This window comes from Eurosta solidaginis, chromosome 2 (genome assembly GCF_040869045.1).
Source record: "Eurosta solidaginis isolate ZX-2024a chromosome 2, ASM4086904v1, whole genome shotgun sequence".
NCBI classification, from domain to species: domain Eukaryota; kingdom Metazoa; phylum Arthropoda; class Insecta; order Diptera; family Tephritidae; genus Eurosta; species Eurosta solidaginis.
Window position 1 is genome coordinate 233,692,406 of NC_090320.1, and position 26,775 is coordinate 233,719,180.

The 26,775-nt window shown below is 41.0% G+C and overlaps 1 protein-coding gene across 1 annotated transcript; it reads left to right on the forward strand.

Annotated features, from left to right (window-relative positions):
* The first annotated feature begins 86 nt into the window (after positions 1–86).
* Tbcd (tubulin folding cofactor D) lies at positions 87–26,103 on the forward strand. The gene is made up of 8 exons (XM_067767293.1): positions 87–370; positions 440–1,248; positions 3,228–4,394; positions 16,520–16,948; positions 21,475–21,597; positions 21,762–22,105; positions 22,246–22,405; positions 25,297–26,103. Exons 1-8 carry the CDS (start codon positions 210–212, stop codon positions 25,806–25,808), a joined length of 3,705 nt encoding a protein of 1,234 aa, XP_067623394.1. The 5' UTR covers positions 87–209; the 3' UTR covers positions 25,809–26,103.
* The last annotated feature ends 672 nt before the right edge of the window (positions 26,104–26,775 follow it).

Genomic DNA, 26,775 nt, shown 5'->3' on the forward strand with positions numbered 1-26,775 from the left:
AACACCATCACGCAGATTTTGACAATCTGAACAAAGGTATGTTGTTGCTGTAGATAAGAGCCAACCATATAGTTGAATATATATTGAAAAAAAAAAAAAAAAAAAAAACCCAACATCACTGACATCACACTCAGCAACCGGCTGTTTCAAAAACATAAAATTTTAACCAAAAATTTTCAGTAAAATAGATAAATAAATTCAGCTTGAAAATGCTGCAATGCGAGGAACTGAAGGAAGATGAAGGTCCCTCAAATACGCTGGAACAGTTTACGGAATTGGATCAAGTACTTGAAATGATCGATACAATGAAGGCCTGCGATGAACCAGGATTTGAACGAAATTACGAAAGATATACGGAAGTTTTGTCCAGGTAAAAAACAACTTATTTTTTATTAAATTTAGTTATACATATATGAAACAATACTCTACGTTATTTAAGATACCAAGAGCAGCCCCATTTACTCGATCCATATTTGGATTTGTTGTTGGGGCGATTGCTGGCAAAAGTGCACGATAAAGCATTACCAGAAAATGCAATTCATACTGCATTTAAATATATGTATATCCTTAGTAAAGTGCGTACATATAAAGTGTTGGTAAAATTCTTGCCACATGAATTGACTGACTTGGAATTCGCATTGGATTTGCTCGAACGCCAAAATCCGACAGAACATAATAATTGGGAAACGCGTTATATGTTATTACTTTGGATGTCAATATTGGTTTTGAATCCATTCCATATGTCACGTCTCGACGCCTATACCACAACTGCTAGTAATGCAGGCCACTCTGCAATTACTGATGGGAACGGCATAAATGATGGTAAAATATTAATGAATCACGCACAAACGAAATCTAAAATGGAACGCATTTTTGATATTTGTCAACTTTATTCGGCCACAAATGATACATGCAGTAATATAGCAGCATATTTAGCTGCCAAATATTTGGTACGCGCCGATATTAAAGATATTTACTTGGAACGTTATTTGGATTGGGTAATGAGTCAGCATCAGAGGGAGAGTGGTGATGCCAAATTTGGTGAATTAGCTGCAGTGTCGGCTATATTGAAACATGGAAAACGTGAAGATTTGTTGCCTTATGCAGATAAATTGCTACACTGGATTGTTAGCCTACAGTATAAGGATAGCAATGATTTCTTGAAATACAAGAGTTATATAAAGATTGTACAGCGTATTGGTTTGGTATATTTAAAACCAAGATTAGCAGGTTGGCGTTATAAGCGCGGTAAGACGAAATACTTTGTATGGACCTAAGACTCCATTTTTATTCTAATACAAAATACTTTAAAATAATCTTTGAAACCTACTTGATAACTAGTTATTCCGCTTCCTGTAGCAAAACCTAGACTTGGTCGTTTTAGTCTCTTTCCATCTCGATTTCTGTACTCTGGAGCTCATAAACAAATAAAGGACGGGCTCAGTCTTGGCTTCATGGCGTTAAATATACCATTTGCAACAAATTTAACTTAGAGAACGTATTAGATCGAGTTTTATCTCAAATCTGTAGTATTCTGCTACTAATTGTCCCAATAAATTGGCAGGCGGTATGGGTTGCACTCTCTTGAACCCACAGGTCATCTCCTGCCTGCAGAAGGGTGCTTGGTTTTAGAGAGTGTATATGATTATTTTCCAGGTTTATCGATATAAGGAGTCTTTTTGCGATGGCATCACATTCGAGAAGGGTGTGCTATACCGCCTATCCTCGCTGTCGCAGAACCGATGGAGATTGCTAGACCAAATATAGAGTTTGTGCATGAGGCTATTTAATCTGCAGTGACTGTAAGTATGCCCGTCAAAATTCCAAGGCTGTTGTTTCCGGATGTTAATCATGACTTTATATCGCTTTATGATTATCCGTCTTTCTATTAGTGCCTTTGCCTGGAATTCCACGCCAGTGTCGTTCTCTGAGGCTTGCCTCCTGCCTAAATTCTTCCCTTATTGTGAGATACCCTAACGCCATAATAGCTCCATTAACCCCTAAACAATTCATACTCAATGACTCCCAGCTCCGAAGCCCTCGCGTTTCTTCGAGCCATTGCTAAACACTACGAGAGTATGTTTACGGTGGAGCGCTACTAGTTTCAAAGTGTCCCACTTTAATTTGATCTTCCGATCTATAGCTAAAACGCAGGATAAGTGGAATTTGTTATTTTACTATCTCTATATTCCGGAACTGTATCACAGAGAGCTACCCAATGTTAAGAACAACAGAAATAGCAAGTGTTGTTTTTGTTGTTGTTGTAGCGATAAGGACACTCCCCGAAGGCATTGGGGAGTGTTATCGAATGTTGACGGTCCTTTGCCGGATGAAGATCCGGTACGTTCCGGTACCAAGCCCGGCCATCTCGGGAACGATTTAGTATGACCGCATGCGACCTTCTAGGCCAAACCGCCCTCCCACCCCTTACATCAATGAGGAGTTCCAGAGCCTCGGCTGTTAATGGATTCTCCACGGATAGGTGAGGTTGACAATTGGGTTGGAGAAGTTATATATTGCGCTGGCAACCGCTTCAAAAGGTCGCGTTGTACAACCCCTAGAATCTATTTGGTATTTTGATCCTCTTACGAAAGGCATACCTACCGCGGGCATATTCTAACCCCCTAACCCGCTGGGGGAAAAATAGCAAATGCCAGCTGAGACGCTGGTCAGCCATCAAGTATTTTGATGTTATGACGACAGTCCTTCGCCGCATAGAAAGCCTTTATGTGTTGGAACTAGCATCTTCTGGTAACAGTCCGACTGCTGCGGGAACAATTTTGTTCAACCCCTGGAGGTCGCCTTTTATGAAATAGATGATTTACCGCGGCAATAATCAGAGTCTCTTAGCCAGCTGGAAATTAGTTTTAATCGGCTTGTTAGACCCCCCCGACACTGTTGATCGACTCACCTCTTATCTTTAAAATAGGTTAAGATATCTTCCATGTCACTTATACGGTGTAGTGACAAAACACATCCCGAAGGTTTTGGTAAGTGGTGGCGGCATTCCTTGGTATATATCGGCCCAAAACTCCCCTGTAATAACACCTTAGATTTCTAACCTGATTGTCTGATAGGGTCACATCAAACCTTTATAACCTGTTTTCGTAATAAGGTTAGGTTCACTAGAGATCCAAAGATGAACCTGAACATAATCGTGTGACGGCAACCTTAAAAATAAAATATGCAAATTATTACAAAGCACCTATTAACAAGCTTTATTTCAGGTACCCGCTCATTGGCAATGAATTTAAGTAAGACCACAAGCTCGCAAGCAGATGTAAGCGCTGGTGGTAATGAAAACGATCAGCCCGAAAACGAAAGCGGCGATGGTGAAGAAATTGTTGTACCCGATGCCATTGAAGAAGTTATTGAAGAATTGTTGCAGGCTCTGCGTAGTGGCGGCAGTGATATACGTTGGAGTGCTGCCAAAGGTATAGGACGTGTCACTAATCGGCTATCTAAAGAATTAGCCGATGAGGTGATCGGCTCCGTTATTGATATTCTTAATACGCTAGAGCCGCACGAAGCTTGGCATGGTGCATGTTTGGCGTTGGCTGAGTTGGCCAAGCGTGGTTTACTTTTACCACATCGCCTACGTACGTTAGTGCCATTACTAATGCAAGCACTCTTCTATGACGAAATGAAAGGATATATGTCGGTCGGTCAACATATACGCGATGCAGCTTGTTATATGTGTTGGGCATTTGCGCGCGCCTACAATCCAGAAGATGTACAACCTTTTGTAGAACAAATATCATCCGGCTTGCTAACGGTAGCTGTATTCGATCGTGAAATAAATTGTAGACGCGCTGCGGCTGCGGCATTTCAAGAGAGTGTTGGACGTTTGGGAAATTTTCCACACGGCATAGAAATATCAACTGCAACAGATTTCTTTACTGTTGGTCTACGACAAAATTCCTTCTTGAATGTCGCCGATTTTATAGCGCAATATGAAGAATATCAAAAACCGTTAATCGATCATTTGATAAAACGTAAAGTGAATCATTGGGATAGTACGATACGTGAATTGACTGCAAAGGCTCTGCGCAAGCTAACATTCCGTGCTCCAGAATATATGTCGGCTGTTGTGTTAAGTCAACTTTTAGGCAACACCGAATCAATTGACATAAATATGCGTCATGGTGCTGTTTTGGCAATTGGCGAGATAACGTTGGCGCTGAGTGAATTGGATCAAAAGGCAGAAGAACAGGGTGGCGCAGGCAAAAAATTGCTTTCAAATCAATTATTAACTGAATTAAATGAATTAATTCCAAAATACGTTCAACGTGATCTCTATCGTGGTATGAGCGGTGAAATAATGAAAACTTGTAGTACTGATTTCATTAAGAATTGTAGTATGGCACGCATTGAGATATCGATCATTAGTCTTGGTGAGTAATAGATATGCATAGATATGCATAGGTATATTGACTAGTACCTGGACGACCGGTCTTTGCTCCGCAATCTTCGAGTATGCCGCATAACATACTTTGTTCTACATGTCATCATTAATCAAACTCAACTTTTTTATATGTACATATATTAAATATTTTTACTTACCAATATTTGATTTCCTTAAAGATAGATTTCAAAAACATATCAAACACTAACCGCAAAATGAACTGGAATGAAAAATTTGAAATGGGTAATTCCAGCCGTATAAGGGATTGTTATGACAATTAGTGAAATCGAGAACTAAGTTATTTAGGCCGAGTATCTTCATGCGCCGAATTATTAATTTCAAACATTTTTTTAGTTATACACTATGGAAGTCTCACAATTTTATTACATTCCAAATACTCGTAAATTTCACGAATGACAACTATCTTACTTACTTAATTGGCGAACCGTCTAAACGGTTATGGCCGTCCAACAAGGCGCGCCAGTCGCTCCTTCGCTCCGCCAACCGGCGCCAATTGGTCACACCAAGGGAGTTTAAATCGTTTTCCACCTGGTCCTTCCAACGGAGTGGGGGCCGCCCTCTACCTCTGCTTCCATAGGCGGGTTCCGATAGAAACACTTTCTTGGTCGGAGCATCATCTTTCATTCGCATAACATGGCCTAGCCAGCGCAGCCGCTGCGTTTTAATTCGCTGGACTATGTTGATGTCTGCGTATAGCTCGTACAGCTCATCATTAAATCTTCTTCGGTACTCGCCATCGACAACGCGCAGAGGTCCACAAATCTTTCGAAGAACTTTTCTCTCGAACACTCCCAAAGCCGCTTGTTGTTGTTGTTGTAGCGATAAGATTGCTCCCCGAAGGCTTCGGGGAGTGTTATCGATGTGATGGTCCTTTGCCGGATACAGATCCGGTACGCTCCGGTACCACAGCACCATTAAGGTGCTAGCCCGACCATCTCGGGAACGAATTATGTGGCCACATTAAACCTTCAGGCCATTCCCCCCTCCCCAGCCCCAAGTTCCATGAGGAGCTTGGGGTCGCCAGAGCCTCGTCTGTTAGTGAAACAGGATTCGCCGCGGATAGGTGAGGTTGACAATTGGGTTTGGAGAAGCTATATATTGCGCTGGCAACCTGAAGGGTTGCGCTACACAGCCCATTGAATCTGGTATTTTAGTCGCCTCTTACGACAGGCATACATACCGCGGGTATATTCTGATCCCCTAACCCGCTGGGGTCCCAAAGCCGCTTCATCTGCTGTTGTCATGGTCCATGCTTCTGCCCCATATAGCAGGACGGGTACGATAAGTGACTTGTAGAGTATGATTTTCGTTCGCCGAGAGAGGACTTTACTTTTCAATTGCCTACCTAGTCCAAAGTAGCATTTATTGGCAAGAGTGATTCTTCGCTGGATATTAGAGCTGATGTTGTTGTTAGTATTGATGCTGCCAACAGTAGCGTGGTTGCCAAGGCGCATATGCGCATACGCGTTGACTCTTTGCTCGATGACAGTAGGCACTTCGTTTCGCCCTCATTCACAATCAAACCCATCTTTACCGCTTCTTTTTCCAGTTTGGAGTAAGCAGAACTAACAGCGCGGGTGTTTAGGCCGATGATATCAATGTCATCAGCATATGCCAGTAATTGCACACTTTTATAGTATATTGTTCCAGTGCGGTTAAGTTCTGCAGCTAGTATGATTTTCTCCATTAAAGAAATCGCACGATAGGGGGTCACCCTCTCTAAAACCTCGTTTAGTTTCGAACGGCTCGGAGAGGTCATTCCCAATTCTGACTGAGCTGATGGTGTTGTTCAACGTCATTTTGCACAGCCGTATAAGTTTTGCGGGGAAGCCAAATTCAGACATAGCGGCATATAGGCAGCTTCTTTTCGTGCTGTCGAAGGCGGCTTTAAAGTCGACGAAGAGGTGATGTGTGTCGATTCTCTTTTCACGGGTTTCCTCCAAGATTTGGTGCATTGTGAAAATCTGGTCGATGGTAGATTTACCAGGTCTGAAGCCGCACTGATAAGGTCCAATCAGCTGGTTCACGGTGGGCTTCAATCTTTCGCACAATACACTTGAAAGGACCTTATATGCTGATTCCACGATAGTTGGTGCATTTTGCAGTATCCCCCTTCTTGTGGACTGGGCAAAGAACACTTAGATTCCAACCGTAGGGCATGCACTCTTCCGCCCATATTTTGCTAAGAAGCTGCTGCATGCGCCTTACCAACTCCTCGTCGTCGTACTTGAACAGCTCCGCAGGCAATCCATCAGCGCCCACGGCCTTGTTGTTTTTCAATCTGGTTATTGCTATTCTAACTTTCGGGCGGGGGGACATATATTCCATCATCATCGATTGCGGGATCGGGTTCTTAATCTCTGCGCGGTGAATTGCTGCCTCCATTTAGGAGAACAGAGAAGTGTTCTCTCCATAATCTAAGCGTTCTCTGGACATCAGTTACAAGGTCGCCGTTTTCGTTCCTACAGGAGTTTGCCCCGGTCTTAAAACCTTCCATCTGTCGCCGTATTTTTTGGTAAAATTTTCGGGCGTTATTCCTGGTGGCTAGCAGCTCAAGCTCCTCGCACTCATGCCTTTCTGTTCTGCTTTTTTCTTCCTGAAAAGACGCCTCGCTTCCCTTTTCAACTCACGATAGCGTTCACACACTCCTCTTGTCGCGCTCGCTTTTAACGTAACCCTGTAGGCAGCGTCTTTTCTTTCGGTTGCAACGCGGCATTCTTCATCGTACCAGTTGTTTTTTCGTGGCCGCCGGTAACCAATTTTTTCCTCGGCGGCAGTACGAAGTGCTTTGGAGATATGCTACCACTGCTCCTGTATTCCTTCAGGATGAGTTGTGCTCTCAGAGAGCAGGAGTGAGAGTCGAGTTGCGAAATCATTGGCAGTCTGTTGTGATTGAAGCTTTTCGACGTCTAGCTTTCCTTGTGTTTTTTCTTCCTTAGTTTTAGCCGCGTTGAGGCGGGTGCGTATTTTGGCTGCAACGAGATAATGGTCCGAGTCGATGTTAGGTCCTCGGATCGTGCGCACATCTAAAACACTGGAGGCATGCCGTCCGTCTATCACAACGTGATCGATCTGATTGCGAGTATTTCGATCAGAAGACAGCCATGTAGCTTGATGTATCTTTTTATGCATGAACCTCGTGCTGGATATAACCATGTTTCAAGCACCGGCAAAGTCAATCAGCCTCAGTCCGTTAGGAGAAGTTTCATTGTGTAGGCTGAACTTTCCGACTGTAGGGCCAAAAACACCTTCTTTGCCCACCTTGGCGTTAAAGTCGCCAAGCACGACTTTTATATCATGACGGGGGCAGCGCTCGTATGTGCGTTCTAATTGTTCATAAAAAGTGTCTTTCACCTCATCGTCTTTCTCCTCTTTCGGCGCATGGGCGCTGATGAATGATATATTAAAAAATTTTGCTTTTATTCGGATAGCGGCGAGACGTTCGTCCACAAGTTTGAACGCCAGAACTTGGCGACAAAGCCTCTCTCCCACCACGAATCCGACGCCGAAACTGCGCTTATTCGTATGGCCACTCCAATAGATGTCACAATTTTGATCTTCTTTCTTCCTTGCTTCGTCCAACACATTTCTTGGATGGCGGTGATGTCAGATTTTGCTTTGACGGGGACATCAACCAGCCGGGCATCTGCACCAATCCCATTCAGGGAGCGGACGTTCCAGGTGCATGCCATCAATTCATTGCCCTTCAAACGTTTGCCATGGTCGTCATCAATAGAGAGTGTATTTATCCGAGGTTTGTTATATTTCATTGGAGTATGGTTTTTACGTGGCGGGTCCCAAGCTTAGCGCACAACCCGCTCAGCGGTGGTGAAAATATTACTTGGCAAGTTTATATAGCGAAGCGCTTGCTCCAAGACAGACGCCCGCTTGCAGCCGCACCTAGAGGTGTACAGACGCTGCCGATGTGATCTCCCCCCGGCTAGCCCTTAAACCGATTATGTCAGAGTGGCCTAGCCAGGTTGTCGCCTTCTCACATTAGCTCACCGCTAAACGGATGTTTAGCGGCTATCCAGAGGATACTTGGTCGCAAGCGACCGGCAGTAGTGAGCTGCTTGAACCGCATGCCAAAGAATCGCTCTGGCCATTCCCAGGTGAATGGCGGTCAGAAGCTTTCCCCACTTTCTTGGACTTCTACACACGGCTCCACCCTCCAAAATGACAACTATCAGTTAGCTTAATTAATTGTCAACTTACGTTCCTAAGCGCCATCTGTTGGTATGTAGTTAAATGGTTAGATGTCCTCTTCAAATTGAACATATGCCTCTAGAGTTCACCGGGAGCAAAATACCATGGTGAGATATCCTTTTGCTAAGGTGAGAAAACTTTCTAATAGTAATCTATGAGAAATTTCAATTATTCATTTCATATTTGCCAAAAATATGCATTTAAATATATTTTGCTAGAATTTGCCACGGTGCCTTGATATTGCATTTCAATTTTATTAGCGTGTGTGAAATTCAGAAAATTAAGTCGAATCATGTGTAAGATTTTTTTACAAAGATTTTTAACTTTAATGTTCCCCTTTAAAGCTTTAATAGAATATGAATAAGTAGAGTACTATTTCGTCTAACCACCCCAACCCTAAATGGCAACCCTACTCAAAAATGTCCCTATTGTAATGCGGAGTGAAATACCTTTCGTTTGATACCCATATCGGCATATCTCATGCAATTTTTTTTTAATTTCGAATAGGTGGTAACCCTAAATGGCAACTCTACTAAAAAGTCCCTATTGTCATGCGGATTGAAATACTTTTCGTTTGATACCCATATGGGCATATCTCATGCTTTTTTTTAGTTTCGAATAGGTGGCAACCCTAAATGGCAACCCTACTGAAAAATGTCCCTATTGTAATGCGAAGTGAAATACCTTTCGTTTGATACCCGTATCGGCATATCTCATGCAATTTTTTTTTAATTTCTAATAGGTGGCAGCCCTAAATGACAACCCTACTCAAAAATGTCCTTATTGTAATGCGGAGTGAAATACCTTTCGTTTGATACTCATATCGGCATATCCCATGCATTTTTTTTAATTTCGAATAGGTGGCAACCCTAAATGGCAACCCTATTCAAAAATGTCCCTATTGTAATGCGGAGTGAAATACTTTTCGTTTAATACCCATATCGGCATATCATGCAATTTTTTTTTAATTTCGAGTAGGTGGCAACCCTAAGCACCCAGTTAGAAAAAATTTTCGTTTAATACCCGTATCGGCATATCTCATTTTTTAATTTCGAATAGGTGGCAACCCTGAATGGCATCCCTACTGTAATGCGGAGTGAAATGCCTTTCGTTTGATACCCATATCGGCATATCTAATGCAATTTTTTTTAATTTCGAAGAGGTAGCAACCTTGGGAAACATTCTGAGTGGCAGCACCCAGTTAGAAAGTCTTAGAAGGCGATACATTATCTCTGTGCCAATTTTCATTTAAATCGGTTGAGCCGTTCCCGAGATTGTTGGGTTATACAAACATACAAATATACGAATATACAAGAATTGCTCATTTATAGTTATACTAGAATGTGTTTTTATATTATGGGTATCAAATTGAAGCTGTTGATGTGTGCTATAATACAGAGTAAGTTTTACACCGGTGAGTGACTAGGGTCTCGAGATATAGGCCAAAACATGGACCCGGATACCCCTAGAATGTGTGTATATTATGGATATCAAATGAAAGCTGTTGCTGAGAGCTCTAAAGTTCATTGTGATATTCGATTTAGTCGCATCAACCTGGCAAAACTGATAAATATGCATGCGAAGCCAAAATAAATACAAGAATTAATAATACCCGCATACCTATTTACATACGTCCTATTCGATTTGCCTAAAATTTCGTATATAAATTTGCCTATATTAGTATATACGATGCTTTTTTCCGGGAAGTATACCAGAGACGGACTGGGACAGGGATTAGGACTAGGACTGGGACTGAGACTGAGACTCGGAATGGGACTGGAACAAAATACATACCACCCTCTGGCACTGGCAATAAGAGATGAAGAAGGAGAAAAACTTGAGAGAAGAGAAAAGAGAGGAGGAGACTCAGAAAGACAATAGAATGAGACGAAGATGGAAATGAAGCGAAAAAGGCGGAGGGAGGAGTGAATAAAAAGATTAGGAAAAAGTGTAGAGGGCTAGGGCAGAGTTAGACGGAAAAAGTTTATTAAAATGTATGCAGAGAAGCCAAATTTAGGGCAGAACAACGTCTGCCAGGTCTGCTAGTAGTTATATAAGATACTAGCAGACCCGACAGACGTTGTTTTGCCCTAAATTTGGTATATCTGCATACATTTTAATAAGCTTTTTCCGTCTAACTAGGATCGTGAATACTAATATAGGCAAATTTTTATACCAAAAGTCGTATGTAAATAGGTATGTGGGTATTATTAATTCATGTCTTTATTTCGGCTTCGCATGCATATTTATCAGTTTTGCCAGGTTGATGCAACAGCTTTCATTTGATATCCATATTACACATACATTCTAGGGGTATCCGGGTCCACATTTTGGCCTATATCTTGAGACTCTAGTCACCCAGCGGCATGAAACTCACTCTGTACTAAAGCACACATCAACAGCTTCAATTTGATACCCATAATGTAAAAACTCATCCTAGTGTTACCCTGATCCACGTTTTGGCCTATATCTCGAGACCCTAGTTGTTGTTGTTGTAGCTATAAGGTTGCTCTCCGAAGGCTTTGGGGAGTGTTATCGTTGTGATGGTCCTTTGCCGGATACAGATACGGTACGCCCCGGTACCACACCACCATTAAGGTGCTAGCCCGACCATCTCGGGAACGATTTATGTGGCCACATTGAACCTTCAGGCCATTACCTCCCTCCCCACCCCCATAGCCTCGTCTGTTAGTGAAACAGGATTCGCCGCGGATAGGTGAGGTTGACAATTGGGTTTAGAGAAGCTATATATTGCGCTGGCAACCTGAAGGGTTGCGCTACACAGCCCCTTGAATCTGGTATTTTAGTCGCCTCTTACGACAGGCATACCTACCGCGGGTATATTCTGATCCCCTAACCCGCTGGAGAAGACCCTAGTCACCCGGGGGTGTTACCCTGATCCACGTTTTGGCACTCATCAAAAGCTTCCATTTGTTATCCATATTCTATAAACACATTCTAGGGGTACCCGGGTCCACGTTTTGGCCTATATCTCGAGACCCTGTGCGTTGATCGCAACCAAACCTATGTGCAAACCACCACGTGAGATATACGCAACTTATGTGAAAGTTTGAACAAAATCAACCGGCTAGTTTTTGATTCTCAGAAACAATCGAACTCTCAGTGCGTACGGTAGTGTTTTGATTTTCTTTCATTTGCATTCTAAGTGCCGTTAGGCAAACAACAAATAAGTGATACTTATTTTTTCGTTTGACAGTCAAGTGCACGTGTAACTCACCAAGTGATTTTGATTAAAAGTTAACTATGGCCCCCGGGGCTTTTACTTTCGGGGACAATAGGTACTCTCTGTTAGCTACCAGTCCCCATAAAAAGAAAAAACGCAAATCCGGTCAAGAACCACCAATTCAGCAAGAGTTTCCAAAGCTCCTATTGCCAACAGTAGTGACACCTAACCCTAAATTTGTAGTCGTCTCGGCAACAAACAAAGATAAGCCTTTATCACATCTATCATGTTTTGCGGTTGAAAATTCCCTACAATTATTTAGCAAAGAAATTATCAGCGTGTCGGAACTAAGAGACGGTAGTCTCTTGCTTCTTGTTAGCAATAAAACCGCTGCAGAAAAATTCATTTCTTCCAAGCAACTAGCAGGACTCTGCGAAATAGAGTGCAAATATCACGATAGCTTGAATTTTATTAAAGGTACGATTTATGCTCCCGTCCTGAACCACGTCTCAGACGAGGAAATAGTTAAAAACTTAGAGTCGCAAGGCGTAGTAGGAGAAATTCATTGACAAACAAAAGGAAAGCGGGGTTATTTTACTGACTTTCGATCTCTATAAACCCGAGTCGCTGAAAGTTTCATGGCATAAACTTAGTGTCAGAGAATACATCCCCAACCCAATGCGCTGCAAATCATGTCAAATACTAGTGCATACCAAGAAAAATTGCAAAAATGACCCCTTATGCGTAAATTGCAGCCTCCCGCCTCATGGTAGTGATACCTGTATACGTACTAAATGCGCAAACTGCGCTGAGGAGCATCCATCAAATAGTAATAAATGCACCAAATACATCCAACAAAAAGAGATTATTAAAATCAAAACCCAACAAAAATGCTCGATGAAGCAAGCAAAGTCCATCTATATGTCACAACTCCCAAGTACATCTCAACTTCATCCTATGCCGGAATGGCTGCTCGAGCCACCAACCTAAAGACTCAAGAGTCTACAAAAACTGCTGCTATAAGCAGCATAAGACCAGCGGCACATCTCTTACACAAGAACTAATCCAAAATAATGATTATTATACTAAAAACACGGAATCTCAGGATTCCGATATTGATATACAGTAATTAGTCCTCTGATCTCAAATATCCAATGTCATTCAACATTTTGCAATGGAATATCCAAGGACTTAATAACAACTTTATAGAGCTTAAGCTCCTAATCAACGAACACAATCCTTCTATCATATCTTTGCAAGAAACACACTTGCCTTTCAATAAATCTATACATATATCAAACCGATATATCAGTTATTTCTCAAATTTACCACAGAACAACTCAAATAAGCAAGGAGTTGCTGCTATCATTCTCAAAGATATTCCGCACAAGCATATTCACCTACAATCTCCATTGGCAACAATAGCTATTGAAATCAACCTCGGTATAAAATTTACCATCATATCCATGTACATCCCACCTGATCAAGCATTTAATCTATCTGATCTCCAAAACATTTTTCGCAATGTAAATGGCCACGTCATCATCATAGGCGATATGAATGCATGGAGCCCCCTATGGGGTTCTGACTCCAATAACAAAAGAGGAGAAATGGGTCCATCGCAATATGCCATTAAATGTTTCTTTCTTTTCAGTTTATCTTAGAAAAACATAATAATTTAAATTCAATTATTATAAGCCGGTGTTAAGCTCATGAATTCTTAAATATAGGAGGAGAAATATTAGAGAACCTTATTCTCTCAGAGGACTTAATCGTTTTAAACGACAACGCTCCAACACATTTCTCCACACGAAGAACTTTCACGCATGTAGATGTTGCTATGAGCACAGCCGAAATTGCCACTAAATTAACGTGCACCACTCTGGATTAATTACATGGTAGCGATCATTTTCCTCTAATAACAAAAATGTCCTCCAATCTCTCTTATACCAGCCGACCTGCTCCAAATTTTATTACAGATAAAGCAAATTGGGAAAAATTTCAAGTTGGCATAATCAATTTCTTATCCAATATTCCATTCTCAAATAATGTTAATAAAGAAGCAAGAAGAATACAAAAAGCTCTCCGCAATGCTGCCCATTACTCTATACCGCAAACCCACTACAAATTACATAAAAAAATAGTCCCATATTGGTCAGAATATCTATCTTCCCTAAGAGATGAGAAATGTGGTTTATGGAAGGTTTATAAAAGGAATCGCTCAGACACAAACCTTCAAAATCATAAGAAGGCTAACGCCATATTTATTCCTAAGCCCGCATCAAACAGCATTTAAAGAAGGGCAAGGTACCATGGATGCTTTGCTACTGTTCGAAAATTATATTTCTAATGCCACTTCAACAAAAAATCATGTCTTTACCCTGAGCCTCGATTTTGAAAAAGCATACGATCGGATTGGCATACACGTAGTATTAAGACAATTGGCAAGATGGAAAATTGGCCCAAAAATATTAAATTTGGTAAAAGCTTTCCTGACCAATAGGACCTTCGCTGTCAGATACAACAATAAATACTCAAATTCAAAACGGCTTTATAACGGAATACCTCAGGGTTCCCCCCTTTCAGTGGTGTTATTTATAGTGGCTTTCGACGAAATTAACAGTATACTATTATCAACAATTTTTGAAAAAAATTTTATTTACAAAATTGGACCTCAAGCCGGCAAGAAAATTATTTATTAAATTTTAAAAGAATATCACACATAACCTACGCGGACGATGTAGTACTGTTTACCAAAGGTAAGGATCTCAACCTGGTTAGAGAAGATTTTAATCAAATTCTCACAGCAATTTCCAATTGGTCAGAAGCTTCGGGAGCATCCCTCGCATATAATAAATGTAAGACTCTATACTTGTGTAAGAAGCATAACTGCCCGCCATTAATATTAAACTTTAATTGTGTCGATATTGAAAACCTTGACAAGGCAAAAATATTAGGAGTAGTTTTCGACAAAAGATTTACATTTAGAAATCACTGTAAATATCTTAGAGTAGAGCTAAGCAAACGACTCAATATTATAAAATATCTATCATCGAAACATTGTTGGATATATCCGTATACACTCGTCAATATCACAAAAGCCCTCATCATTTCGAAGATGGATTACGGTTTACCAATATACGGGCAATGTGCAAAGGCAAACATAAAAATGATACTTCCACCATACCATGTGGCAGTAAGGAGCATCCGCGGCTTCCCTACATCATACATATGCTTTCGGAGGCAGGCTTGCCTTCAATACAAGAGCGCATCGCATTTACAACAATGAAGTTAATACCAAAGGTCATTCAAAGCAATAATCATCTGCTCCGCAAAGTAGCAAAAACGCAAACAATGAAGAAACGACCTTCACGACATCCGTCCACAATAGCGAGGTGTATATCAGCAGCAAAAGAACTGGGAATCCACTTAAACATAAAAAAATGTGGGTGTCAAAAGCCCTGCACCCTGGCAATCCCTGGAAAGCTTCATCTGGTCGAACCTAGCAAAATATCGGAAAAACGTAACAAGCCCAAAGGTATACCAACAACATTTCAATAAGACCGCAACAAACTTACAAAACAATGGTTGGAAAATCATCTACACAGACGTATCCAAAACCAAATCCGAAAAAGCGTACGCAGTTGTAGACTCTAAACTCTTCCACCATTAGCGTGGGCAGTCTCCTTCCCTTTTGCTCGACATATACAGCAGAAGCAGTTGCAATCTTAAAGGCAGTGGAGTATACACACAGAACCACAGGTAAATTTGTCATATGTACCAATAGCCTCGCCACAGTCAACTCGCTTACCAATGCGAAAGTAAAAAACCACTTACTCAACGAACTTCGGTGTAAATTGCTAGAGTGCAAAGGATCGACTAGAATCATGTGGATCCCCGGTCACGTAGCAATCAAAGGCAACGAAGCGGCGGACCAGAGAGCCAAACTTGCAACAAATGAACCACTTTGTACAACCGAATGGATCCCTAAGGACGATATGATTCGCCTGGCATACACACACTCTAAGGAACTAAGCTCCCAATTGTCAGTAAAGTCGCAACATCATTACAGCAAGTTTGGTACAACCGGTAGGAAACTTATTCGCACCCCAGATATCTCCTGGAGTAATCAAAAAATATTAACTGGCTTACGAATCGGACACACTATCGTGACACATAGCCACATACTTAAAGGGGAAAACCGACCACCGTGCCCGTACTGCTGCCTGGATCAACTTTCCGTAATCCACCTGCTTGGCGAATGCCATTACTTCACCGAAATTAGAACAAATATATTTGGAAGCCTCACACCATCAGATTGCCTAATACTTGAAAATCAGAACACTGAAAAGGTCATAAAATACTTAATATCGACAAATTTAATCAAGTTAATATAGATTTAAGTTCACCACACGAGCTCTGAGCAAATCACAGGCCGGTGCGCCCTTGACATTTGCTCCGAGGCCGTAGGCACAAAAAATTTTAATTAAAATCACTATAACAGAAACGTAAGAATTGTCAAGCGAGCCGAAGGTCATAGTCACTAGTGCTCCTAAATAATGTAGTTCAGTGATTTATCACTCGACTCCTGTATATATAATAATAATAATAATAATAATAGTTTTTGATTCTATAAGCCTCACACAAACGGACATTCATTTTTATATATACATATATAGATAAAAATTTGTTATACCTTTCAGACTCCTGGCAATATATTGTGGATAAGTGTTTGATAAATAAAGCTGCAGTTATACGTGAAGGTGCCATAGCTGCTTTTGCCGAACTTTGTCGCGCATTCTATAACAGTGAAGATCGTTCAGCAGCAAATGCTGAAATTATTCATGTTTATCTAAAGGGTGCCAATAATAATTTGGAAGAGCATATACGTATGGGTTATATAAGCGCTTTGGGGGTCTTACCTGATTTTATGATATCGGCACACCTAGATGAAATACTCGAAAATCTTATAAAACATTCTCTCACACCAACACAGGCCGTTTTAACGACTGGACAGGTTTTGAATCAACACGAGAGTGTTGTAACGGGTACGTGGAGTGAGGCCAGACGTGATAGTGTTAAAGCGCTTAGCAATGTGGTACAAACATTACGATTCAATCGAGATAGTAAAGGTGAGTATGAGACACTTTCTTATTGGAAGCATTAATTGTTTATTTGCTATAGCTTTTGTTATTGTTGTTGTTGTAGCAGTGCTTCGCCCCACCTAATAGGTGCGACCGATCACACATTGTCATCAATATCCTCTAACGGGAGCCCAAGGAAACTTGCAGTTTCAACAGGGGTGGACCATAATGAAAGGGGTGTTAGAGGCGTTGGTTCCACATTACAATTAAAGAGGTGGTTACTGTCATGTGGGGACACATTGCAAGCGGGGCATACATTTTGTATGTCGGGGTTGATTCTGGATAGGTAAGAGTTTAGCCTGTTACGGTATCCAGAACGAAGTTGAGCTAGAGTGACTCGCGTTTCCATAGGGAGTATGCGTTCCTCTTCCGCAAGTTTTGGGTACTGGTCTTTGATTACTGGATTTACCGGGCAATTCCTGGCATAAAGGCCTGTTTCTGGAGTTCACTGAGGACCTGCTTGTGTTTTTTTTGCTACATACGGCTGAGTTCTTAGGTGCCGTATTTCCTCATAATGCTTACGGAGATTACTCCTTAAGCCCATAGGCGGTGTTGGCTCATCAATCAGATGCCTGTTGGGATGCCCAGGTCTCTGGGTATTCAACAGGAACTGTTTGGTTAGCATCTCATTTCTCTCCCTGATGGGGAGTATTCTCACCTCATTGAGTAGATTAGATGGTGGTTTTCTCGGGACATAAAACACAGCCCGTGGCGGCTCTGAGAGCAATATTTTGGCAGGCCTGTAGCTTCTTCCAGTGAGTAGTTTTTAGGCTTGGCGACCATATAGGGGACGCGTAGTATGCAATCGGCTGGCCATTGCTTTGTATGTGGTAATGAGCGTTTCTTTGTCTTTTCCCCAAGTACTGCCAGCAAGCGATTTGAGGATTTTATTACGGCTCTGGATTTTCGGGACAATTGCGGCTGCATGCTCACCAAAATGTAGATCCTGATCAAACGCCACACCCAAGATTTTGGGGTATAGGACAGTCGGTAGCGTAGTGCCATCGACGTGGATGTTCAAAATGGTCGACATTTGGGACGTCCATGTTGTAAATAAAGTCGCGGAGGATTTAGTCGGTGATAATGCCAGGTTTCGTGAGGCGAAAAACCTGTAACCCCATTTAATTTGTGTAAATAGGTTCGCCGATGGTGATAATGTCAGGTCTCGGGAAGCAAAGAAACTGGAGAGATTAGAGATATAATCGTTTATTTTACTACATAGCCCATCAATGGGTGGGCTGGGACCTGTAGCCAATATCGTGCAGTCATCGACGGAGGATGCAATGGTTGTTGTTGTTGTAGCAGTGCAGGATACAATGGTAACTCCTTGTGGCGAAGGGTGCTTCGATATAAAGGAGTTAAACAAAACCGGGGATAGGACACCATCCTGTGGCACCCCTCGCTTAATTCTTCTGGTCAGAAAGATGACTTGAAGTCCACCTTCTGATACTAGGAGGAAGGGCTGACCCTCTCAAATCTTGCAATAACATGCCGTGGTTTACTTATCAAAAGCTTTTGATACGTCTAGTGCTACAAGTATTGTTCTGTGGTGAAGGTTTCAAATTCAGTGCGCAATTTATTTGTGTGTTGATGGCGTTTAGCGCGGTGGTAGCGCTATGTAGCTTTCAAAAGCCATGCTGGGGGTTGGCAACACGCGGTTTGCTGTGGAATAGGGACGCAGAATGGCTTCGAGTGTCTTGGCTACTGACAATAGGAGAGATACCCGACGATATGATTCTCCCACATTAGTTGGTTTTTCAGGTTTTAGTAGTGGTACCACCCCCGTCACTTTCCATATTTCGGGGATGATGAATGTGGACACAGACAGGTTGAAGATAAACGGGGAGAAACCTTATCGCTACAACAACAACAAAATGTTGAAGAAATGTGCTAGATATTCGAATGCTCATTGCCAGGATTTTTAAGCATAGGCCTGGCTATATCGTCTGGGCCTATTGCTTTGGATGGTTTAGCATTTTCGATTACTTCTTCAGCCTCTTTGGCGGTGATGGTAATAGAGGGCGTGCTGTGTTTATGCTTGTGTCGTTAAGATTTGTCAACCAAAAAATACATTACATAGTGCCGGCAAAAAGCGCTCGCGCATTTCTTCGCATCCAATGGCACTCTAGTTCCAAATCGTCTTTTTGATGTTTATCCTTTCAGAATTATCAGGGGACAATTCCCGGACTATTTGTAAAACGTTTTAGGACCATTATTGGCTTCTGTATGATGTCGGTAACGTTTTTGGATAATTTAGGGATTGTTGTCGGATCGTTCTCATAAGATTTCGGGATCGGTTTACGAAATGCCAGCACAATTTCGAAAACATTTCAGAATTATTTAAGAGATAATTTCTGGGCATATTCCGGACTGTTTTGATAACATGTCGGTAATTTCGCAACCATCTCAAACGTTTAGAGGTTTTTTTGTTTTTGTTATCATTATGCGTAAATTTCGCAATTAAAAAAAAGTATGAAATTTGACAGCTTTCGAATAGCATTTTCATTCGAATCAGGTTACGGAATAAGACCCTTGGATCATATTGTAACGAATTTAGTGAAATTCCGCTTATTCCAAACCTTCTGCTAACGTTCGAATCGCTAAACTGTTGAATAAATAACTCCAATATTCAATAATGCAAAATGGTCTTTATTAGACTACTTTGAAAGTACTTTATAATAACTCTTACTTCACAACCAATTGCGTGTTTAAATCAAACTGCTTAGTCATGCCTCAGCTTGTGCTGCTTTTATACTCTCAGTTTCTCCATTCACCCATTTCTCCTAAGGTCTACACCTTTTCCAGTTTAAGTTCAGAAAATTACGATTCAAGTTCAGAAAATTACAATTCAAGTTCAAAATTTCCAATTTAAATTCAGAAATTTACAATTCAAGTTCAGAAATTTACAGTTCAAGTTCAGAAAATTGCAATTCAAGTTTAGAAAATTACAATTCAAGTTCAGAAATTCCAATTAAAATTCAGAAATTTACAATTAAAATTCAGAAAATTACAATTCAAGTTCAGAAATTCCAATTTAAATTCAGAAATTTCCAATTCAAGTTCAGAAAATTGCAATTCAAAGTCAGAAAATTACAATTCAAGTTCAGAAAATTTATCGGGTATTTTTTTTCATCCAATGGAAATAAATGTATGTAATATGGTATCTATGTCATAAGCAAGCATTGGACATCTTAACTACTTTAAATCAATTTTGCGAGATAGCGAAGAAAAAACTCTCGCTCATAAGAAGCAATTACAATGCCATCCAGCTATATTCTTAGTGTCACAACCATTGATCTGCACTGAGTATGACAGCAGTGATGACGAAGATATGACCACTTAAACAGTCAACGGAGCGTCCACACTCCCGAAAGTAACGTATAGGTACTGTCTGCATAGATTTTGGTGCCATATGTCAAAATATCTCAACTTATTCGCCATCATCATCATTCATCATGAATTGGCACTTAGTGGCGATTTTGGCAGTTTCGTAACAAATCATGCCAGCTTTCCCTGTTGCGCGGTAACTGACGTCGATTGAGAGCACCATGAGAGGTCAAGTCTACCTCCACCTTCGCAACTCTGTGAAGGTCTCTCCCTTCCACTGCTTCAAAACTGCTGTTTCAACTTAATTACTTTCTTGGCCGTAGCGTCATCATGCACTTGTTGGAAAGAATTATCCTCCATTTGATTTCAAGGTTCGGGATGTACACACCTTGAAGAAAACTTGGGGTACACTATACCCAAGCCACCATTTTGGCAACATGGTCAACGAAGCATCAACAATTCCGCAAGCAACATATAAGTATAAAATCAACACCGTACTTATAAATTTCTGAATTGGAACTGTAATTTTCTGAACTTGAAATGTAATTTTCTGAACTTGAATTGTAATTTCCTGAACTTGAATGAAAATTCTGAACTTGAATTGTAAGTTTCTGAACTTGAATTGTAGTTTACTGAATTTAAACTGGAATTTCTGAACTTTAATTGTAATTTTCTGAACTTGAATTGGAAAATCTGAACTTGCATTGTACATTTCTGAACTTGAATTATACATTTCTGAATTTAAATTGGAAATTCTGAACTTGAGTTGCAATTTTCTGAACTTGAATTTTAAAAATCTGAACTTAAACTGGAAAAGGTGTAGTTATTTCGCGAAACTGTATTCCAGAACAGTTGTATCTCTTGCTTGGTTATTAGCTATATACATGTATATTTGTAGTTTATTGCTATCTTATGACCATATGCGGGTGTATGCGTGAGTACTACTTCGGCTGATGACTACATCTGTGTGTGAGTTATCTCTTCGTTGCCATGTATATATGTGGGTAAATGATTATTAATATATTTATGTACCTTGCTTTAATGTTTTGTTGTTGTGCATTTATTTAGTGATGTGAAAATTCGCCACAATATAATTAGAATTTCACGAGCATAAAATGAAAATCCTTAATAAGATCTTTAATACTTAGAGTAAAAATGTATTAAAGTTTTTATTTCCATTATTTTAGTTTCCTTCGGTAATCCAAAATACTTCAATAAAGTTGTGGATTGTTTGCTTAAGGCTTTGGATGAATACACATTAGATAATCGTGGTGATATCGGCGCTTGGGTGCGTGAGGCTGCAATGAATGGTATATTTTAACCCTCTTAACCATAAAAAATAAGAAAAGTTTATAACGCTACTTTGACATTTTCACACGAATTTCCAATTACAAGAGCATTATAAACCTATTTTTTTATTTTTTATGAATAAGGCAGTAAACAATTAATAAACAATTAAAAAATTATTTTTCAGCTATTTATCAACTAATCACAACATGCCCAAAGGAACTACTGCAGCCCAAACAAGTGCATCAAATAATGCTTGGTTTTATGCAACAAGCTGTAGAAAAAATCGATCGTACACGTGGACTTGCCGGACGTTTATTTTGCCAGATAATTACCAATACACCACCCATACCACACATACACCATCACGACCGTCTATTGGAAGTATTTCCAGCTGATGTTAATAGTATTTTATGGCTGTTTGCCGATCAGACATTCCCATTATTCTGTTCCTTGCTAGAATTGCCCGACTATTCGCGACGGATATTGCTCGGGTTAAGCGCAAGCATTGGACAGCTAACTGAATCTTTAGTAAGTGTTTTGGAAAGGGCAATGCGATATTGACTCCACTTATTTAAAATTCAAGCCAATTATATTTGAAAAAAAAAAAAAAAATAATATTTCCTCCTGAATAAACAACATGTCATTAACTTTTCTTCATTTTTTTTAAGATAAAATATTCTTCGGCAGCATTATTCGAATTCCTACGCACACACCCCGCAGAAGTACCACGTTTGTGTAAGGAGGTTGTTACTAATTTCGAAGAGAATGTCATGAATGAGCGGGTCACATATCCAATGTTGAACTTTTTAGATATTTTAATAAGCTCAGGTAAATATGAAGTATAAATATCCAACAATACTACAAATAGTGGCTGGCAGCATTAGGGTTGATGACCTCAGAACAACACCTACCTTGGCACTGAACGTCATGCTGAACATACATATATCCAGTAGATATAGCGAGAAAGGCGGCCGCGGCAAGGTCGTTGGTCAGGCTTCGTGATATGGGCTATGGGCTTTCTGACTTTGGACACTCTAGCCTTCTTACCAGTTTCGACTTTATCCCGGACACAACGGACTATTGTATGCCGATAACTGCTCCCTATACAACCTACACCCCAGTCGTTCCAACGAGAGAGGAGTGGGGACGAGGAATCGTCTGGGGCATGGGACCGGTTATCTTGTTCACAGATGGGTCAAAGTTGGACGGAAAGGTTGGTGGGGGTCTTTTTTTGTTAAGAGCTAAATGTAAGCCGCAAGTTTAAGTTGGCTGATCACTGCAGTGTATTCCATGCGGAAGTTGCTGCGATTAAGGATGCGGTGGATAAAACGCTATCTAGTGCACTACAGTTTGGGAATTTAACCTCTACTCTGATACCCAAGCGGCTATCAAGGCCTTGAGCTCAACTACAGTGCGATCGGGGGTGGTCTGGGAGTGCCTGACCTCGCTTGCGATTGCATCGAATTATTTTAGAATTAAGATTATCTGGGTCCCGGGCCATAGTGATATCCCGGGTAACTGTCGAGCGGATCTCTTCGCCCGCATCGGTACAACTGAACCGGATGAGGATGGCTGTAGGGAGTTCGGCATTCCGCTGGTCACCTGTGGATTGCTCCTCCATAGCTGGGCCTCGAGTCAGCTCAGCAAACGTTGGGCGGACACCACGTCTTGCAGGGTAGCAAGATCTTTCTGGCCGAAAGTGGAGGGCAGGAGGTCTGCTGAAATAATTGGGTTCACTAAGGCTCACAGATCAATGGTCATTGCGGTTTTTACAGGGCACTGTCTCATGGGTATCCATGCGGTACGTCTCAATATACTGGAAACTCCATCCTGCTGCAGCTGTATGGAGGATTATGAGGTGGAATCACCAAATCACTTTATGCTTTATTGCCCAGCTTTTGCCAGAATTAGGCGAAAGTACTTCGGTCGCGGCTCACTTGGATCTCCAGAGGATTTATCCAAAGTTGAGATCGGTATCATTCGGAGCTTTATCGTTGCTTCCCAACGATTCTCTAAGTCACTGTTATTTTTGGTGTATGTGGTATCAAAACGGACCTTCGTGTTGTCCAAGTGAGCTATCCTTATCAGGGCAGCTACCACCTAACCTAGGGTTGATGACACAGTACTTACTTGGAGATACGTTATAAATAAATAAATATAAGGCGCGACAACCTCCGAAGAGATTTTAGGCCGTGCTCGTCCAATTTGCGTGGTGCTCCTTTAAATTTTTCATACAAATTGGCGGGACGGGGCCTTCTTGTTTTATGCCGGCTCCGAACGGCATCTGCAAGGCAGATAAATTTTCACTGAGAGCTTTTCATGGCAGAAATTTACTCGGAGTGCATGCCAAACACTGCCGAGGGGCGACCCCGCTTAGAAAAATTTTCATCTAATTTAAAAGATTTGTTTCTAAAATTTTGATCTTCGTTGTGGTAGGCGGAGCACGCTACCACCACACCACGGCGGGCGCAGATACGCTAACCTGGGGCAAAATTATGAAAGATTTCCAAGTTTTACTGGTACAAAAGTTCGAGTTTAAGTACTTAAGAATAGGTAAAATAACAGTTTCCCCATAAATTAACAATTAATAACGCTGGTTCATCTAAAGTAATAAGGGGAAAAACTTTGGGAAGTGGCACTCGAATGGAATGGTTTGCTTCCACCATTGCAGTGCCGATCTTGCCTTCTTTTAATATCAACTTATATAATTCGGACGTTTGTACTGCTTTAGTTATGGCAACTAGTTCCTCCTGGACAACACTGCAGTGATCTTGAAGCTAGTAGGATATGATTATTTCCGAATTAGCGCAGTATACCGCAGGCACTACAACTTCCATTACTTTGGAACAATCACTTGTTGATCTTGTTGTTGTATCGCCTTGTCTGACACTTGAGCGCCATTGCACCAACTTTCCACCTCTGTTGTGGCTCTAAAAGACTCATCGAAGCGCAGAGAGTGAACTAGGTAGTTTGGTTCATGCTCCTATTATTTTTCCTACAAATTGGCGGGATGGGTCCTACATGTTTTACGCCGACTCCGAACGGCATCGGCAAGGCACATGAGTTTTCTCTGAAAAGTTTTTCATAGCAGCTGTACTATCTGTGGTGGTAGCGTGCTCTACATACCACACCAATGGAACCCAGGATCTTCGGTGTGGTATGTGGAGCACGCTACCACCATCACAACGACCGCCGTTTTTACTACATATTGTAACAAATTTAGGGAAATTCCGCTTATTTGAAACCTTCGGTTAACGTTAGAATCGCTAAACTGTCGTATAAATCACTCCAATATTCAGTATTGCCAACTGGTCTTTATTTAGATTACTTTGGGATTAGTACTTCACAATTATACTTCACAACTAATAGCATGTTTAAATCAAAACTGATTAGTTATTACTCAGTTGGCGCTGCTTTTATACTCTCGGTTTCCTCGTTCACCCATTTCTCCTAAGGTCTAGTAATTCGGCGAACTTCATGCTTGGTTACCAGCTATAGGCATGTATATTTGTAGCTTATGCATTTCTCATGCTAATATGCGTGTGTATGTGTGAGTAACTACTTTGGCTGATGACTACATATTTGTGTGTGTGAGATATGTATCTCTTCGACGCCTTCTACATAAGAGTGGATGCTTTATTTTTGTTGTGCATTTATTTAGTAGAAACTTAGTGATGCTAATATTCGTCACAATATTAATTTACCCTTACTTTTTTTAGGGACCATTAACGATGTATTATTGGACAACTCGAATACATTTGGCGAAGATATTTATCGCCTGTTGAATATCGAAACAAAAGGACACAAAAAACTATACAAACTAATATCGAGCATAAATGTCTATTGCCAGTTGGTACAAGTGCCCCATCTTTGCAAACGTATCCTATCTAAATTGGCAATATTCCTTGGACTCACTCATGTGCACGTACGCAAAACCAGTGCTACTAAATTATATGAATCTTTGGCATTACATGGTGATGCTTGTGATATTCCCGAAGAGAATATGGATGAAATATTAAATTTACTATCGGAGACTGATTGGGGCTTGCCACTGGTTACAGTGCGCCCCATACGTAATCAACTATGTGAATTAATGGGTATTAAAACACCAGTTAGCGGCACTGTCGCGGGTACAAGCACTGCTCCAATAGGAACTGCGGCCAACTTTGCAATGTATCGGGTTGGTCAAGCGGGTGCAGATGTCAGTGCAGCGGAACGAATGTCACATTAAATTGATGTAAGATGTCGTTGTATGACGACACATGGCAATTATTTTTTCAACGATGCGGTGTGCTTGTTGCAACCGTGTATCTTTTCATATAAAGTATTTTAACATTTGATATTATTTAAACATTATTATGCATGAATGAAGGCAATGTCGAACATTGCTTGTTGCTCACAATTATGATATGATATGAATGCGTTGCCTTGGAATGGATAAATGTTGCCGCTTTCTTTTTTTTTTTTTGGCTAACACACAAACAGCATTATTATATATATTAATAAATACTACAAAAAAAACCAAATTTTATTTTATGATTATGTAAGTGGGGTAAGCCATTGTGCGCCCTTTTTCTTTATGGTGCCTTGGTCTGGTGGGCTGCACTAGCTAAAAGTACCTATCTTAAAATGCTTCAAAGGGTGCAACGGAGTTCGGGGCTCTCGACTCCACTCCGTCTGAAGCACGCAACACAATGCTATACCTTCCACCACTTGACCTGGTGGCGAAGGAAATAGCGGTCATCGCCGCTCTATGCATAAGGGACACAGGTCTCTGGTCAAATTGATCTAGTGGACACGCAACAATCCTTGGCACGAACGCACCATACCGGTGCGCACTGACTACTGCACACCAAAGAACGTCTTCGTTAAAAACTATAGTCTATATATACCATCGCGACAAGACTGGAATACCAGACAACATACGGTACCGGGTGCCATCAACATATTCACGGATGGTTCTAAGCTTGAGGTGAAGGTGAGAGCAGGCCTCTTTTCACCGGATCTGGGTCTAGAGAGGATGCTGGCAATACACAGGGCTATGAATCATCTCGGGTCTATGCCTAAAGATGGTAAACGGGGGTTTATTTTCTCAAACAGCCAGGCCGCATTAAAGGACCTGGACTCATTCGTCGACAACGCAAAGTCGGCCACTGAATGCAGCAGATCTCTTAACGAGATGGCTCAGCACTTCAGTA

What these genes read in the sequence shown, in the direction of transcription:
- Tbcd (XM_067767293.1), top strand. Translation starts at nt 210, where the DNA reads ATGCTGCAATGCGAGGAACTGAAGGAAGATGAAGGTCCCTCAAATACG. An exon ending in GATATCGATCATTAGTCTTG is followed by an intron (nt 4,395 to 16,519) that starts GTGAGTAATAGA and finishes TATACCTTTCAG; the next exon opens with ACTCCTGGCAATATATTGTG. An exon ending in GCGTGAGGCTGCAATGAATG is followed by an intron (nt 21,598 to 21,761) that starts GTATATTTTAAC and finishes ATTATTTTTCAG; the next exon opens with CTATTTATCAACTAATCACA.